The 14215-nt window shown below is 37.3% G+C and overlaps 1 protein-coding gene across 1 annotated transcript; it reads right to left on the bottom strand.

Moving 5' to 3' along the window:
- Nucleotides 1–2916: 2916 nt before the first annotated feature.
- On the bottom strand, nucleotides 2917–8173 carry LOC116521827 (vomeronasal type-2 receptor 26-like). Its single transcript, XM_032236476.1, has 4 exons — nucleotides 7823–8173; nucleotides 6455–6682; nucleotides 4166–4292; nucleotides 2917–3812 (listed from the first exon to the last, which is right to left on the bottom strand). Exons 1-4 carry the CDS (start codon nucleotides 8171–8173, stop codon nucleotides 2917–2919), a joined length of 1602 nt encoding a protein of 533 aa, XP_032092367.1.
- Nucleotides 8174–14215: the final 6042 nt, after the last annotated feature.

Raw genomic sequence — 14215 nt, forward strand, 5'->3', positions numbered from 1 at the left:
GTTTGGTCTCCGAAAGTCAAGCCTCAGTAGGTTGTGGTCCGACCATGACAGGGGTAAGATCTCACTACCCCTCAGACCAAGGTCACAACTCCAATGCTCTGAGAGAATACGAGATCGAGCATGTGACCCGCCGAGTGAGTTGGGCCCCAGATTACTTGGGTCAGGCCCATGGCTGTCATGGAAGCCATGAACTCCTGCGCTCCATCGGTAGCTCCGCTACCGACTCGAGGAGCGAGGGGAGGGCTGCTGCAATGCTTTTGGGTGGCAGGTACGTTAACAGCAAGCCCACTTGACCCTTGAGGTCCAACTTCATCAGCAGGGACTCACACCCGACAATCTCCGGAGCAGGGATCCTACGAGGTACTAGAGACTCTCGGATAACAATGGCCAAACCCCCACCCCTCCTTTGCGCTCGCGGCTGATGAAGCACCTGAAAGCCCTCTGGGCACATCTCTAAGGGGGAATCCTCCCTCCGGGCCCAGCCAGGTTTCAGTAATACAGGCCAGGTCTGCCCTCTTGTCTAAAATTAAGTCCCGAACGAGGGGAGCCTTGTGAACTACAGACCTGGCATTTAGCGACAGCAGCCTGAGACCAGGGTCCTGATTACTCGCGCCATCTGGCCTTGGAGTGGGACTCATAGGGCCGGAAGGAGGGATCTCTGTAACGTAGCGAGCCCTCCTTCCCCGGTAATGGCCAGCCCTAAAGTCCCCGCCATTTATAAAATTATAATATTCCATTTGGGTTGCTTTGTTTACCATCCCTTGCCTGTTTTGACACCACATTCTTCTCCCTTTCTTTTCTCTTCCCTCCCTTCTCTACTTACTTACTTCCTCCTTTCCCTTCCTGCTTCCCTTACCTCTCCCCTCCTCCTCTCTTCCTCTTCCCTTCCTACCCTCACTTCTTCTCTCTTTCTCTCCTTCTCCCTTCCATCCTCTCCTCCTCTCTATCTTCCTTCCCTTCTCTTCCTCTCATCTCCTCTCCTCCTTCCTTTCTCTCTCTCCCTTCTCTACTTTCTTCTTTCCTCGTCTCCTTTCCCTTCCTTCTTCCCTTAAAGGGATTGGGCAGTACCCATACATCTGGAAAATCTGATTAGAATGGAACCAAATTTGCTGTGAGGAGAGAAGTTAGCAAAAGAAAGATTGAGCACAATAGTAATCTCCTTAATAAGGTATCATTGTCCATGTAGGATTACGGGTAGAAAGAGAAGAAATAAGGATACAAAAAATACAGAATTGCTAAACAATCTCTTGTTTTTAATTTATATAATAGAAGTACTTCAAGAGCTACATGGATTATGTCTAATTACACTGGTTGCAGTTCAAGCTAAACAGGGTGCAGAATAGGGCAACTATGGACGCCCTTTTTCTAATTATGTCTGTCTTGCCTATGAGATCTGGAACAATATGCTTCTTGTGTGCACCTTCTCTTAGGAATTGCCATGAGTCAGGATTGAAGAACAGTGTCAGGGCTACTTCGCTCAGTAACCAAGAAAGAAACCACTCAACTCCATTTTTCAGAATTAAGAGTACTTTTACTGGTCATGAGTAGATGGTGAGAACAACTCCCTTATTACAGTCTGTCCTGCACAAAATACTTCCCTCACACAATTACCATGCCCCGCTCCCCGTTTCAATGGCAGCCAAAAAGCAAGCAGCAAAACAGAAGCTGACAAATAGGTCTTTACAAATGTTTTCTTCCATGTATGGAACAGCAATACCTGGAGATTTTATGGCCCCAACCCTTTTGGAATTCTTGGCTGTTCCCATAGATCTTTGAGGTTGGGATGCGGTTTCTTCATGTAATACTATCTGATAACTATATGAAATGGTTCTTGGATATATGTTTAAGAATTTTTCGTGCCTCTTTCTGCAATTTAAAATTATTTGAGCCATAATGATAAGTCTCAAAAGTGGATCATGGTGAGAGTAGATAAATATTAGACTCAACAAATAAATTTTTTTTAAAGTGTCTTGAATTTTTCAAGTGTTGGATTCTGACATTGTGTTGACAAAAGTTCTTCTTCTTCTCTGGAGAAGCACAGAAGATGACATATATAGCCGTACTATTGCATTCTGTCAAGCTTTCAAAATTGGCATGTTGAAAAATAGGAATGCCTTGGTTTTTTGGACTGACCTTTATTTTGGTGAAGTAAATGGGGAAAAACCTTGAAAATCTGTCAAAACATTTTAAAGAGCAACTTTTTCTAGCAAAACTGAGGAAAAGATATTCTGAATCTTTTTTCTTATGCCCAGCCTTCCCTTTCCTGAGGAATATCTTCTGTAAAATCTTTCCCCTCTATTTACCTGCAGTTTGCTAAGATTCCCTTTGCACATACTTATCTGTAGTTGTATTTCTTTGTTATTTCCTTTAAATATGCAATACTGGTAACTGTCTTAATAGGCTGCCTATAATTAATGTCTATGCCATCTTGTCCCCGGAATCTCAATTACATCAGGATTTTGCCAGGAGTAGACAATGAATCCAAAAGGCAAAACTCTCCTTCAATAAAAACAAATAAACTGTCCAAAATTCTACAGGTATCCATTCACCAGAATAGGAGCGATACTCAAAGTTGTAAAGTATTGCAAATTTTAATGCAAACTATTAAACATCCTCACATGAATGAAAAAATGAATTGTACGTTTACTATTATTGCCTTCTGCATCAGGCTTAATCAATGCTTCCTTTATGCATTAATCTCCATAGGCAGAATTAGATGTCATCCAAGGCATAGAAATAACAGTGACATCATAATTAAATCAGAAGGCAAAGGTGGAACAGTAGTAGTCATTACGAATAAGAGTAGTTTATCAGGGAAACTGAAAAGCAGTTATCTTGCCATCTTTTGCAAGCATCTCATCTTTTTGAGATGCAACTAATTTGATTTCTTCAAAGTGTATGGTGTTAAAATTAGGTTCATTTTTTCATTAGTTGCTCCTTCTTATTCAGATTAGGTCTCAGCAGAATGATATAGCATTTGGGGGAAAATATGCAGAGAAGTAATCCAGCTGCAGAAGCCAAAATGGAGAAGATCTCCACAGCCACCATGTATTTTCCCTTGGTACTCAAATAGGTGGGAACAAATGACACCCAGACACTGCAAAAGACCAACATGCTGAAGGTGATAAATTTGGCTTCATTAAAGCTGTCAGGCAAATTCCTAGCTAGGAAGGCTACAGTGAAACTGACAGCAGTCAAGAACCCCAAAAAGCCAAGGACAGCATAAAACATTGTGGTGGAACCTTCATTACATTGTAGAACAATTTCGTCAGACAGGGAATGCATGTCAGAATCTGGGAAGGGAGCAGAAATTATGAGCCACACCACACAAATGCAGAATTGTGTCAGGGAGCAAGATAGGACAATAGGGATAGCCAGCCTTTTCCCCACCCATTTTCTCATTTTGGATCCGGGCTTGGTGGCCATGAAAGCAAGGATCACTATGATTGTTTTCCCCAATATACAAGAAAGAGCTACAGAGAGGAGGATGCCAAAAGCAGTTTGTCGCAAAAGACATTTCACTTTGTCAGGTTGCCCAATGAAGAGCAAACTGCAAAGGAAAGAGAGCAGGAGAGCAACAAGAAGGCTATAAGTGAGGTTCCTATTATTGGCTTTCACAATAGGTGTGTCCTGATATTTAATGAATATCCCAAGCACTGCAGCTGAGATGACAGAAAAGGAGACTGCAATCGCTGCCAAAGAAATCCCCAAAGGTTCTTGATAAGTTAAGTAAATTATACGTTTTGGAAGGCAACTATCTTTATCCTGGTTTGGATATTGATCCTCTGGACATGGGAAACAGTCATCTAAGTCTGAAAGAGAAACCATTCATAGAAACGTCATTGTTTTGAGGCATCTTCAATTCTAATTAACAATATAATATTTCCAAAAAGTAATGGCAAAGGTCTCTGAAAAAACTGTTTAATTTTTCAAGAAAACATGAGAATGAATAATTCAATCTACGGATGCTCCAAGTTAGAATGAACTAATTGGTTTTTATCACCAAATAACTCACTGAAGTCTGAAGAAAATATCAAAGGTTTCAATATGATGTGAAGCTCAATATTTTCAATCACCATAAATTAATAAAATATTTATTTATTAAAATAAACTCCCATTTATATTTATTATATAATTGATAAATTTAATACAATTCTTTACTTACCCAATTGATCAGCTATTTTCCCTTCTGGACATATTTTACAGTCATAGCAGCAGGATAATTTTCCTTCCATTTTTATCTTGCTACGGCCAAGAGGACACTTCTTGTTACAAATGGAAAAAGGTAATGTCTGCTCGTAAATAAAACCAGAATTCACAAAAATAATGTATTGAGGACTGTTTTTTTTCATCAATTATACATATGCAAACTTCATATATAAGCTAAATATTGTTGTTGCAATTTCCTTTTTCTTTCTTGTAGAAATTCACTACTGAATGTTCAACTGCTTCTTATTTCATACCTATTACATTAATCGATTGATCATTCCCAATTATATTCTAAAGATCAGTTTGAGGCAATATGGAAAAATCTTTAACTCTCTATATCTCTATACTTAGAGATATAGATTATTTTTTATTCATCTCAAGTCAAATCAAATAACTATATTCCTTCGCTCACTGATTAGTTTTTAATTTATATTTTGTGGAAAAATATGCATCTTCTTCTTAAATGAATTTTGTATCTTACTCGAAATACTGCTACATTATGATTACATGATGAAATAATAGATAAATCTGATTGGATTGGATTGAGAAAGAGAGACTGAGAGACAGAATCATCAGCAGAAATTCTTTGTTTTTGAATCATATATTAAAATATATATTTGTGTGTGCATGCGTGTGTGTGTGCGCGCACAGTAATACTGTTCCATACAATCAAGAATTTTAATGGCTTCTTTGAATAATTGATATAACCTTGATGTGTGTGTGTGTTTGTGTGTGGTGTGTGTGTGTATCAAAATTATTTCAATTATTCAAAGAAAGCCATTAAAATTCTTGATTGTATGGAACAGTATTACTGCACTTGGATTAGCATAATTAGTTATGTATCTAGAAGGACTAAGTGTCCAGCAAAGTGTCCTGCCTGTCTGCAAATATAAATCTTTCCATTCCCCACTATCCTGTCAGAGCTGAAGAATCTCCCTGGATAAGAAATGAAATGTCTTCAAGAAAAAGTAAGTCCAGTTTCCTCTTGAAAAAGCACCTCTGGAATCTCCAGCAAAAAATCCATATTTCATTTGGGTGCTTTTTGCAAACAAAGCATTAAATGGAAATTAGAAACTAACAAACTAATACAGAATAATAAGAATGAAAGTGGGGAAAAGTAAGAGTGCCAAACTTTGATTAAAAAATAGAAAAAAACATATCTCCCAATTTATTTTTTCAACAGTACAAGAATTAGTAATAAGTTTTCTCTTAATCTAGGATTATCCATTTTTTTCTAATCATTGAAACTATCCTTATAACTGCATTTTTTTTCTTTTGTCATGCAAAAATATGTATAAATCTGAATATTGTATTTCTCTAATCAAAGAATTTAATTTGAACATTTTTGGGAAGTTCCAACTGTTTCATCCACCAAGGAGGTTATTAAAAAGTTAATTCTAAAATGTTGAAATCATGAAATTTATGTATGCCTTTTTTTAAAAAAAAAATCATTCTATTTTAATACATTTGTGTTCACTGTAAAGTACAGTATATACATCTCTAAATTACTTACAAATGCAATAAGAAATAAATCCTGTGTACTAAGATAGTGTTATCTTGTTTTTACAATTACAAGTGACATAGAGGTAGGCAGCATAGTCCTCAAATTATGACCACAATTGAACCCAAAATTTATGTTATTAAGTAAGAATGTTAGTGTTCCAAGTAATGTACCCATAGAGAGCAGAATTCCAAAACAGGTAGATTCCTAAAAAAACCGAAATTCTTTGCTCCCCCTCCCATCCAATGGCAACCCGAAGCCATAAAGATGGCCTCAGCCAGGTTCATTCAGTGTTGACCATTGTTAATTGAGTTTTTATCCATTTTATGACTTTTATTAAGTGAATCTCTGCAGTTGTTAAGTTAGTAACACTGTTGTGAAGTGAATCTGGCTTCCCCAATGCCTCGCAAAAAGTGATCACATGACTCTAGGACATTGCAACTGTCATAAATACCAGTCAGTTTAAAAAGCATCAGAATTTTGATCACATGACCATGCGGGAGCTGCAATGGTTGTAAGTGTGAAAACCAGTTTTACATCAATTTCAGTGTCAATTTTCAATATCATTATAATTTCAAATGATCACTGAATGAACAGTTGTAAATTGAGAACTACATGTAATGAATAACATACGGACTGCTAAATAACTGCTTGCTTCAAGGGTTGCTATGATTATGATTGCTTAATCATTACTCCATCAATCCGTAACTAATAAATTCAGGAAAAGGAAAAAATGAGACACACCTGGTTAAATATGAGAGGCCAAACGGTTTCCTTGTCAGAAATGGTGAGGAGCTTGTCTGGGGGAGCCATGGGGTCGATCTTTCCAATTTGGACTTTCAGAAAGGACTTGTTTGCAAATGTGACCCAATTGAAAATATCAAGTCCCGTTTCTAATTCCCCCTTGGGGCTAAAAGAAACCTGTATTCCAGCACTGTTGTTAAAGGAGACTTGTTGCAAGAAATGGTGGAGCTAAAGAAGAAAAAAGAAAGCAAAAGAAGAAGACACGGGAATCTTTGAAGGGAATGGAAATATATCAATTTATTTTTTCATATTTGGGCTAGACTTAATAAAACAAAAGCTGTTCTATTTTGCCCCAGTCTATACTATTTTAAAATGAAAAATAAATGTATTTTTATCAAACACATTTTCTACTCAGAGTTACCTTGGTCTATATACCAAGTGTTTAACCCATTGGGATCTTCATATAAAACAATTTACCTCATGTACAGCCAGAAATAAAAATAACATTTAACGCAACACATTACTTAAACAAAATGGTTGGGTTGAGATCTGCATATGTGGGAGTAATTGGGCTAGATTGCAGGGATGACACTGAAACGTTATCATATTCTATCTATATCTTAAATTATTGTATTCTATTCCAATTTCATTTTAGACTGTATCTTATTCCAAATTCCATTTTAAATCAGATTTTATTCCAATTTCATTTTAACAAATTCAATTTTATATTACTTTTATCAAATTGTAGTAATAATTTGTTTCTGGAACTTTGCATTTTGATATCACCCAAGGGCTAATCAATAAAGTCTCAATGTTGATTGTACTCTCAACTATCAGATGAGAATTTCAATAAAAACTCCAGAAAGGGGGGGGGTCTGAAAGATCACATTGCTTTACTAACCTTTTCAGAAATTGTGGATTTGGTTTTCTGCCATAAAGTGTAGGCAAGACAGAATTATTTGAGGAGTTAATTAACAAATCGACATTTTCTTCATATGACTCTTTGATGGATTTGCTACTCACTTGAAGTATTTTCTATTATTATTGATAATAATAATATTAATATTTACTAGTTACATATTACATGTTTCTAACTGTCTCCATATTTAAGCATTACATTATTTTTTTTTATTTTTTTTAATGAAAATATCAGCTACTTCTATAACCTTCTATAAAGTGTTCTAACTGTTGAAACAACAAAATTAAAACAACAACAACAAACTGGTTTCCTATTCTGGTCCTTGAAGATTTCCCCAAATTTTGGTATTAGCCAACATTACTTGCCAAGGGGTGATCGGAGGCAAGAGCTTCCATCTCCTCTCATTCATTTTTGTCGTCCCCTTTGAGTTTGGGAAGACGCGCATGGGCCTTCAGAGCATGGCCACAGCATAGGACTGCATTGTAGAGACTGTAGCTATGGCCATTCATGGTGGTGTCAAAGACAGAATTAGGAAGAGTCTCCAGCTTCTCTTCTCCAGTGCAGATCCTTTCAGCCTTCTCATCTGCAATATCACTGGAGAAGGAACATTCAAATGCATCTTTCCAGAAATCCCTAATGAAGCCATCTTCTTTGTCAAAGTTTGGGTTTCTCTTCTGCATAAATTGTTGGAATCCTGTCAGCTGCGTTGAGTGAATTGCAAAGGAAAAAGCACCATGAAGAAAATCAATGTGGAACTGTCTTTGCATCAGAAAGGATGTGAATTCCATCTGAGTTGTCATGATCCAAACTTTGGCCTGTCTCTCTTTGGAATATTATCAAATTGAAAAAATTGACCAGTAGTCTCAAAATAACCATGCCTGTAATTTCAGCGCTTACAATGACTGCAAGTGACTGTACTCTTCATAATCACTTTGAATATTTTTTCTGCATTTTCCATCCACTCAGCAGCTGCATTACCATACACCATTTGGGGAAGACATATTAAAAAGTCAAAGCAGATTCCTCTCTCTGAAAACATGGGAAGTCTCTTTTGAATGAACCTGTCCCTATCTTCCTCAAATAGAGAAACCATCCCAACCCAGGTCCATCCAAAATGCATCAATAAACGCAGTAGTGCTTTAAATTGATGGGTTCATATGGGAACTATCCATTTGACAAACATTGCTGTTTCAGTATTCATAAATGGAGGTGATCCATAAAAAATCTAAATGGAGAAGTCAGAAGAACATAGAACTAAAGGGTCTCATCCAAAATAAAAGAAAAAAACAATGCATGTGTGTTCTCTTAACCCAATTAAGGTTAAGGAAGTTTGGGTGGGATACAAAATAAGATGCCTAAAAATTAGTTTTACATAACTTCTGCAATGTTGCTAACAATAGCAAAAAGAGATAGGCCTTTCAAGATGTTCTTATTCATGGTTTTCATTTCAGTGACGCACCTTTTGAATATTAATAAATAGTTGGTGAGCCTCTCATATTGATCCATTTTTTGTCTCACCTGGGGAAATTTGTAGTTGTGTAGAGTGATTGCCATGTTGAGACAGGTGTTAATCAGGGGTCCTCAATGAAGCTACTGTGTTGGTCTGGTCATTGCATTTGTAGTTGGGTATAAATTTATCCTTTGTAGATAGAAATTCCATTGCTAATTGATAAGTTGTAATTCCTCCAGGATATTGAGAAGCGATATGGAAACCAAGGCTAACGTTGGGTAAGATCCCAGAATGTTCATGATCTCCTTTACAGCACATGCCAGAGCCAAAGTGTGCTGGTAATTATGAGTAATGAACCTTCAGCGAGGGATAGAAATGACATCAATATATTTCTCTTTCAGAAATGTTGGACAGTGGACAGTGTTTTAATTGATACATATAAATTATAGTACAAAATATATAAATTAGTGCTTATGGTTTGTTCTGAATACTTGCAATCTGGTCACTATCAAATAGCCCTAGATGTATCAAGTAGGACCCAGTTGTGGCTACTTAACTTTGAGCTAAGGTAGCATTTAGTTAGCCACCCATTTGAAATACTTTGTTCAATTCTGGAGACCTCACTAAGAAAATGTATTCATTAGATTGAGGGGAGTCCAAAAAGGGGCAACAGAAATGGTTTGCAAGAGCTGAGAGACAAAAGGACTAAATAAGGTCAATGGAACAGGTCATACCAACTGACAAGCAATGAATAACTTTAAGCATAAAAGAGAAAGAGAATACAGCTTTTAGATGGCAAGTGGGGAAAGATGGTATGAGGAGGTGGAGAGAAGTTGGATACTTAATATACTGATCAAGACTTCAGAATAAGGAACACTTTGAAAAGTGATCTCATTTGAAAGAAAGAAAATCTGATGAGTAATAGCAGCAATGATTAAATCTCCGGACTGATAATATTTATGAACAATTGGAGGAGGACTTCTAAGTCTGCAGGTGCAGGGAAGAGAAATGCACATCATAGTTGGGGAAAAAAGTAAAACTAATGTTCTGACTATAACCAACTGACTATAACATGTAGTCATTGTAGACCTCAAACAGTAACTCCTATGCGACCATTCAAGTGAGTAGCTGGCTATTCATTAATATTATCTAAACTTAAGACAATGAATTTTATTTAAAGTTTAAAAAGATGAAATACTAATCCTACCTTCATGTGCTTCTGTATTTCTAAGCAGATATTGATAGAATGCAATGTCTTAATCCGGAGTGATCATTTTTACAGTGCCTGCCTGGAATTCCCTTAAGATTTGGAGAAGAAGGGACAATAACTACCTTTAATCAGTAATCGGTATTATTCTTTGCAGCCGTACTTTGAAAAATATCAGAAGGAAACATTTTTATCGTATTGCAACAGTCATCGCTGCATGGTTAAGAAGCTTTGGGGAAAAAAATAGGAAATTCTTCTCATATGCACAGAAGAAAACAAATGAAAACACCACTGGTATTGGTGGGGGGGGAGGATAGAAACACACCACTTGAGGTTGTTTTGCCCACCAATTTGCTCATACGTAATTCTTTTTTAAATACTTAATACTTTTCTTTAAAAACAAAACTTAATTTATTCTACACTTTAATGCTTAATTCAATTGATTAAATTGTATACCACTAAATCACCTCTCTAAGGGAGATGGGAAGTGAAAATGATGTGAAATATAAACACAAAAACACACATGCACAGACACACAGAGTCTTCCTTGAATATTATAATATTCCACTTCTACCCTATTTCTCCAAAAATAAGACCTCCCCAGATATTAAGCCCTCCCAAAAATATTGAAATGCTCCGCAGACAGTCCCCGCCATTTCCTCTGGTTACTGCCATGCAAACAATACAAGGTGAGATGAGCTGGAGGGGAAATGGAGGGGGACATGCTCCGTGCACCCCACAGGCCCTTACCTAATTGCTGCTCCTGCAAACCCTAGCCACCGCGCCCTTCTGTCATGCTAATGACCGCCACAAGATGAGTGGCAGGTCCAGTGATGAAATAACAAGCAGAAGCCATGAGGTGACCATGCTTGCGCCTCCTGCATCTCAAAACTAATAAGACCTCCCTGAAAATAAGGCCAATGCTTCTTTCAGTGGTCAAAAGAAAATAGCACCCTGTCTTATTTTCGGGGGAAATGGTTAGAACTACATTACCCTGGAATGTAGAAGATAGAGTCTATTCGAATGGAGCTTTGGAATGGGGCCTGAGCCTGTTATCGTGGATCATTCTTCCCCAACTAACAGATGGGCATTTTCAGAATGTTCTTTCTGCTACCTTTGCTTTTCAAGATTCTGCAGCAATCAAGAGAATGTCAACCCAATTTTGAAAAACAATTTTTTTAAAGGGATTGGGCAGTACCCATAAGTCTGGGAAATCTGAATAGAATGGAACCATTTTTTTATTAAATATTTTTTTTTATTTTTTTTTTGTTCCCTATATACAATTAGAGGTATACATTCACATAGTTATTATTCTTTTCTTTTTACATTCATGGTTCTTATACATTTGTCATTCCATTTATAGAATTATAATATTCCATTTGGGTTGCTTTGTTTACCATCCCTCGCCTGTTTTGACACCATATTCTACTCCTTTCTTTTCTCCCTCCCTTCTCTACTTACTTACTTCCTCCTTTCCCTTCCTGCTTCACTTACCTCTCCCCTCCTTCTCTCTTCCTCTTCCCCTTCCTACCCTCTCTTCTTCTCTCTTTCTCTCCTTCTCCCTTCCATCTTCCTCTCCTTCTCTCTGTCTTCCTTCGCTTCTCTTCCTCTCATCTCCTCTCCCTCTCTTCCTTTCTCTCACTCCCTCTCTTCTTACTTTCTTCTTTCCTCATCTCCTTCCCTTCCTTCTTCCCTTAAAGGGATTGGGCAATACATCTGGAAAATCTGAATAGAATGGAACCAAAATTTGCTGTGAGGAAAGAAGTTAGCAAAAGAAAGATTGAGTACAATAGTAATCTCCTTAATAAGATATCATTGTCCATGTAGGATTAGGGGTAGAAAGAGAAGAAATAATGACTACAAAATACAGAATTGCTACACAATCTCTTGTTTTTAATTTATATAATAGAAGGACTTCAAGAGCTACATGGATTATGTCTAATTACACTGGTTGCAGTTCAAGCTAAACAGGGTGCAGAATAGGGCAACTATGGATGCCCTTTTTCTCATTATGTCTGCCTTGCCTATGAGATCTGAACAATATGCTTCTGTGTGCACCTTCTCTTAGGAAATGCCATGAGTCAGGATTGAAGAACAGTGTCAGGGCTGCTTCGCTCAGTAACCAAGAAAGAAACCACTCAACTCCATTTTGCAGAATTAAGAGTACTTTTACTGGTCATGAGTAGCCCCATCCCATAGTCCAATCCAAAACCCCACAGGTGTCATGTGGGAGATATCTTCAAAAATCATCATCAGGTTGGAATGCCGGACAGTTGGCCTTGGCGGCAACCCCTCTCTCTGCCACATGCGCAGTAGATGGTGAGAACAACTCCCTTATTACAGTCTCTCCTGCACAAAATACTTCCCGCACCCAATTACCATGCCCGGCTCCCCGTTTCAATGGCAGCCGAAAAGCAAGCAGCAAAACAGAGGCTGAAAAATAGGTCTTTCTAAATGTTTTCTTCCATGTATGGAGCAGCGTTACCTGGAGATTTTATGCCCCCAACCCTTTTGGAATTCTTGGCTGTTCCTGTAGACCTTTGAGGTTGGGATGCGATTTCCTCATGTAATACTATCTGACAACTATATGAAATGGTTCTTGGATAGTTTAAGAATTTCTCATGTCTCTTTCTGCAATTTAAAATTATTTGAGCCATAATGATAAGTCTCAAATGTGGATCATGGTGAGCGTAGATAAATATTAGACCTCAACAAATAAATATTTTTAAAAAGTGCCTTGAATTTTTTCAAGTGTTGGATTCTGACATTGTGTTGACAAAAGTTCTTATTCTTCTCTGGAGAAGCACAGAAGATGATGACATATATAGCTGTACTATTGCATTCTGTCAAGCTTTCAAATTGGCATGTTGAAAAAATAGGAATGCCTTGGTTTTTTGGACTGACCTTTAATTTTGGTGAAGTAAATGGGGAAAAAACCTTGAAATCTGTCAAAACATTTTAAAGAGCAACTTATTTCTAGCAAAACTGAGGAAAAGATATTCTGAATCTTTTTCTTCTTATGCCCTTCCCTTTCCTGAGGAATATCTTCTGTAAAAGTCTTTCCCTCTATTTGCCTGCAGTTTGCTAAGATTCCCTTTGCACATACTTATCTGTAGTTGTATTTCTTTGTTATTTCCTTAAATATGCAATTCTGGTAACTGTCTTAATAGGCTGCCTATAATTAATGTCCATGCCATCTTGTTCCTGGAATCTCAATTACACTAGGACTTTGCCAGGAGTAGAAAATGAGTCCAAAATGCATTATATCCAAAAACATATAAACTGTCCAAAATTCTACAGGTATCCATTCACCAGAATAGGACCGATTTAGAAGATGTAAAGTATTGCAAATTTTAATGCAAACTATTAAACATCCTCACATGAATGAAAAAATGAATTGTACGTTTACTATTATTGCCTTCTGCAGCAGGCTTAAACAATGCTTGCTTTATGCATTAATCTACATAGGCAGAATTAGATGTCATCCAAGGCATAGAAATAACAGTGACATCATAATTAATTAGAAGGCAAAGATGGAACAGTAGTAATCATTACGAATAAGAGTATTTTTTCAGGGAAACTGAAAAGCAGTTATCTTGCCATCTTTTGCAAACATCTCATCTTTTCGATGTAGAAACGGAAGGGAAAATGCCAAACCTCAAATTGGAGAAAAGTTATATATCTTGAAAGCAACTAATTTGATTTCTTCAAAGGGTATGTGTTTAAAATTAGCTTCATTTTTTCATTAGTTGCTCCTTCTTATTCAGATTAGGTTTTAGCAGAATGATATAGCATTTGGGCGAAAATATGCAGAGAAGTAATCCAGCTGCAGAAGCCAAAATGGAGAAGATCTCCACAGCCACCATGTATTTTCCCTTGGTACTCAAATAGGTGGGAACAAATGACACCCAGACACTGCAAAAGACCAACATGCTGAAGGTGATAAATTTGGCTTCATTAAAGCTGTCAGGCAAATTCTAGCTAGGAACGCCACAGTGAAACTGACAGCAGTCAAGAACCCCAAAAGCCAAGGACAGCATAAAACATTGTGGTGGAACCTTCATTACATTGTAGAACAATTTCATCAGACAGGGAATTCATGTCAGAATCTGGGAAGGGAGCAGAAATTATGAGCCACACCACACAAATGCAGAATTGTGTCAGGGAGCAAGATAGGACAATAGG

The sequence above is a fragment of the Thamnophis elegans genome, chromosome Z, assembly GCF_009769535.1.
Source record: "Thamnophis elegans isolate rThaEle1 chromosome Z, rThaEle1.pri, whole genome shotgun sequence".
NCBI classification, from domain to species: Eukaryota; Metazoa; Chordata; class Lepidosauria; order Squamata; family Colubridae; genus Thamnophis; species Thamnophis elegans.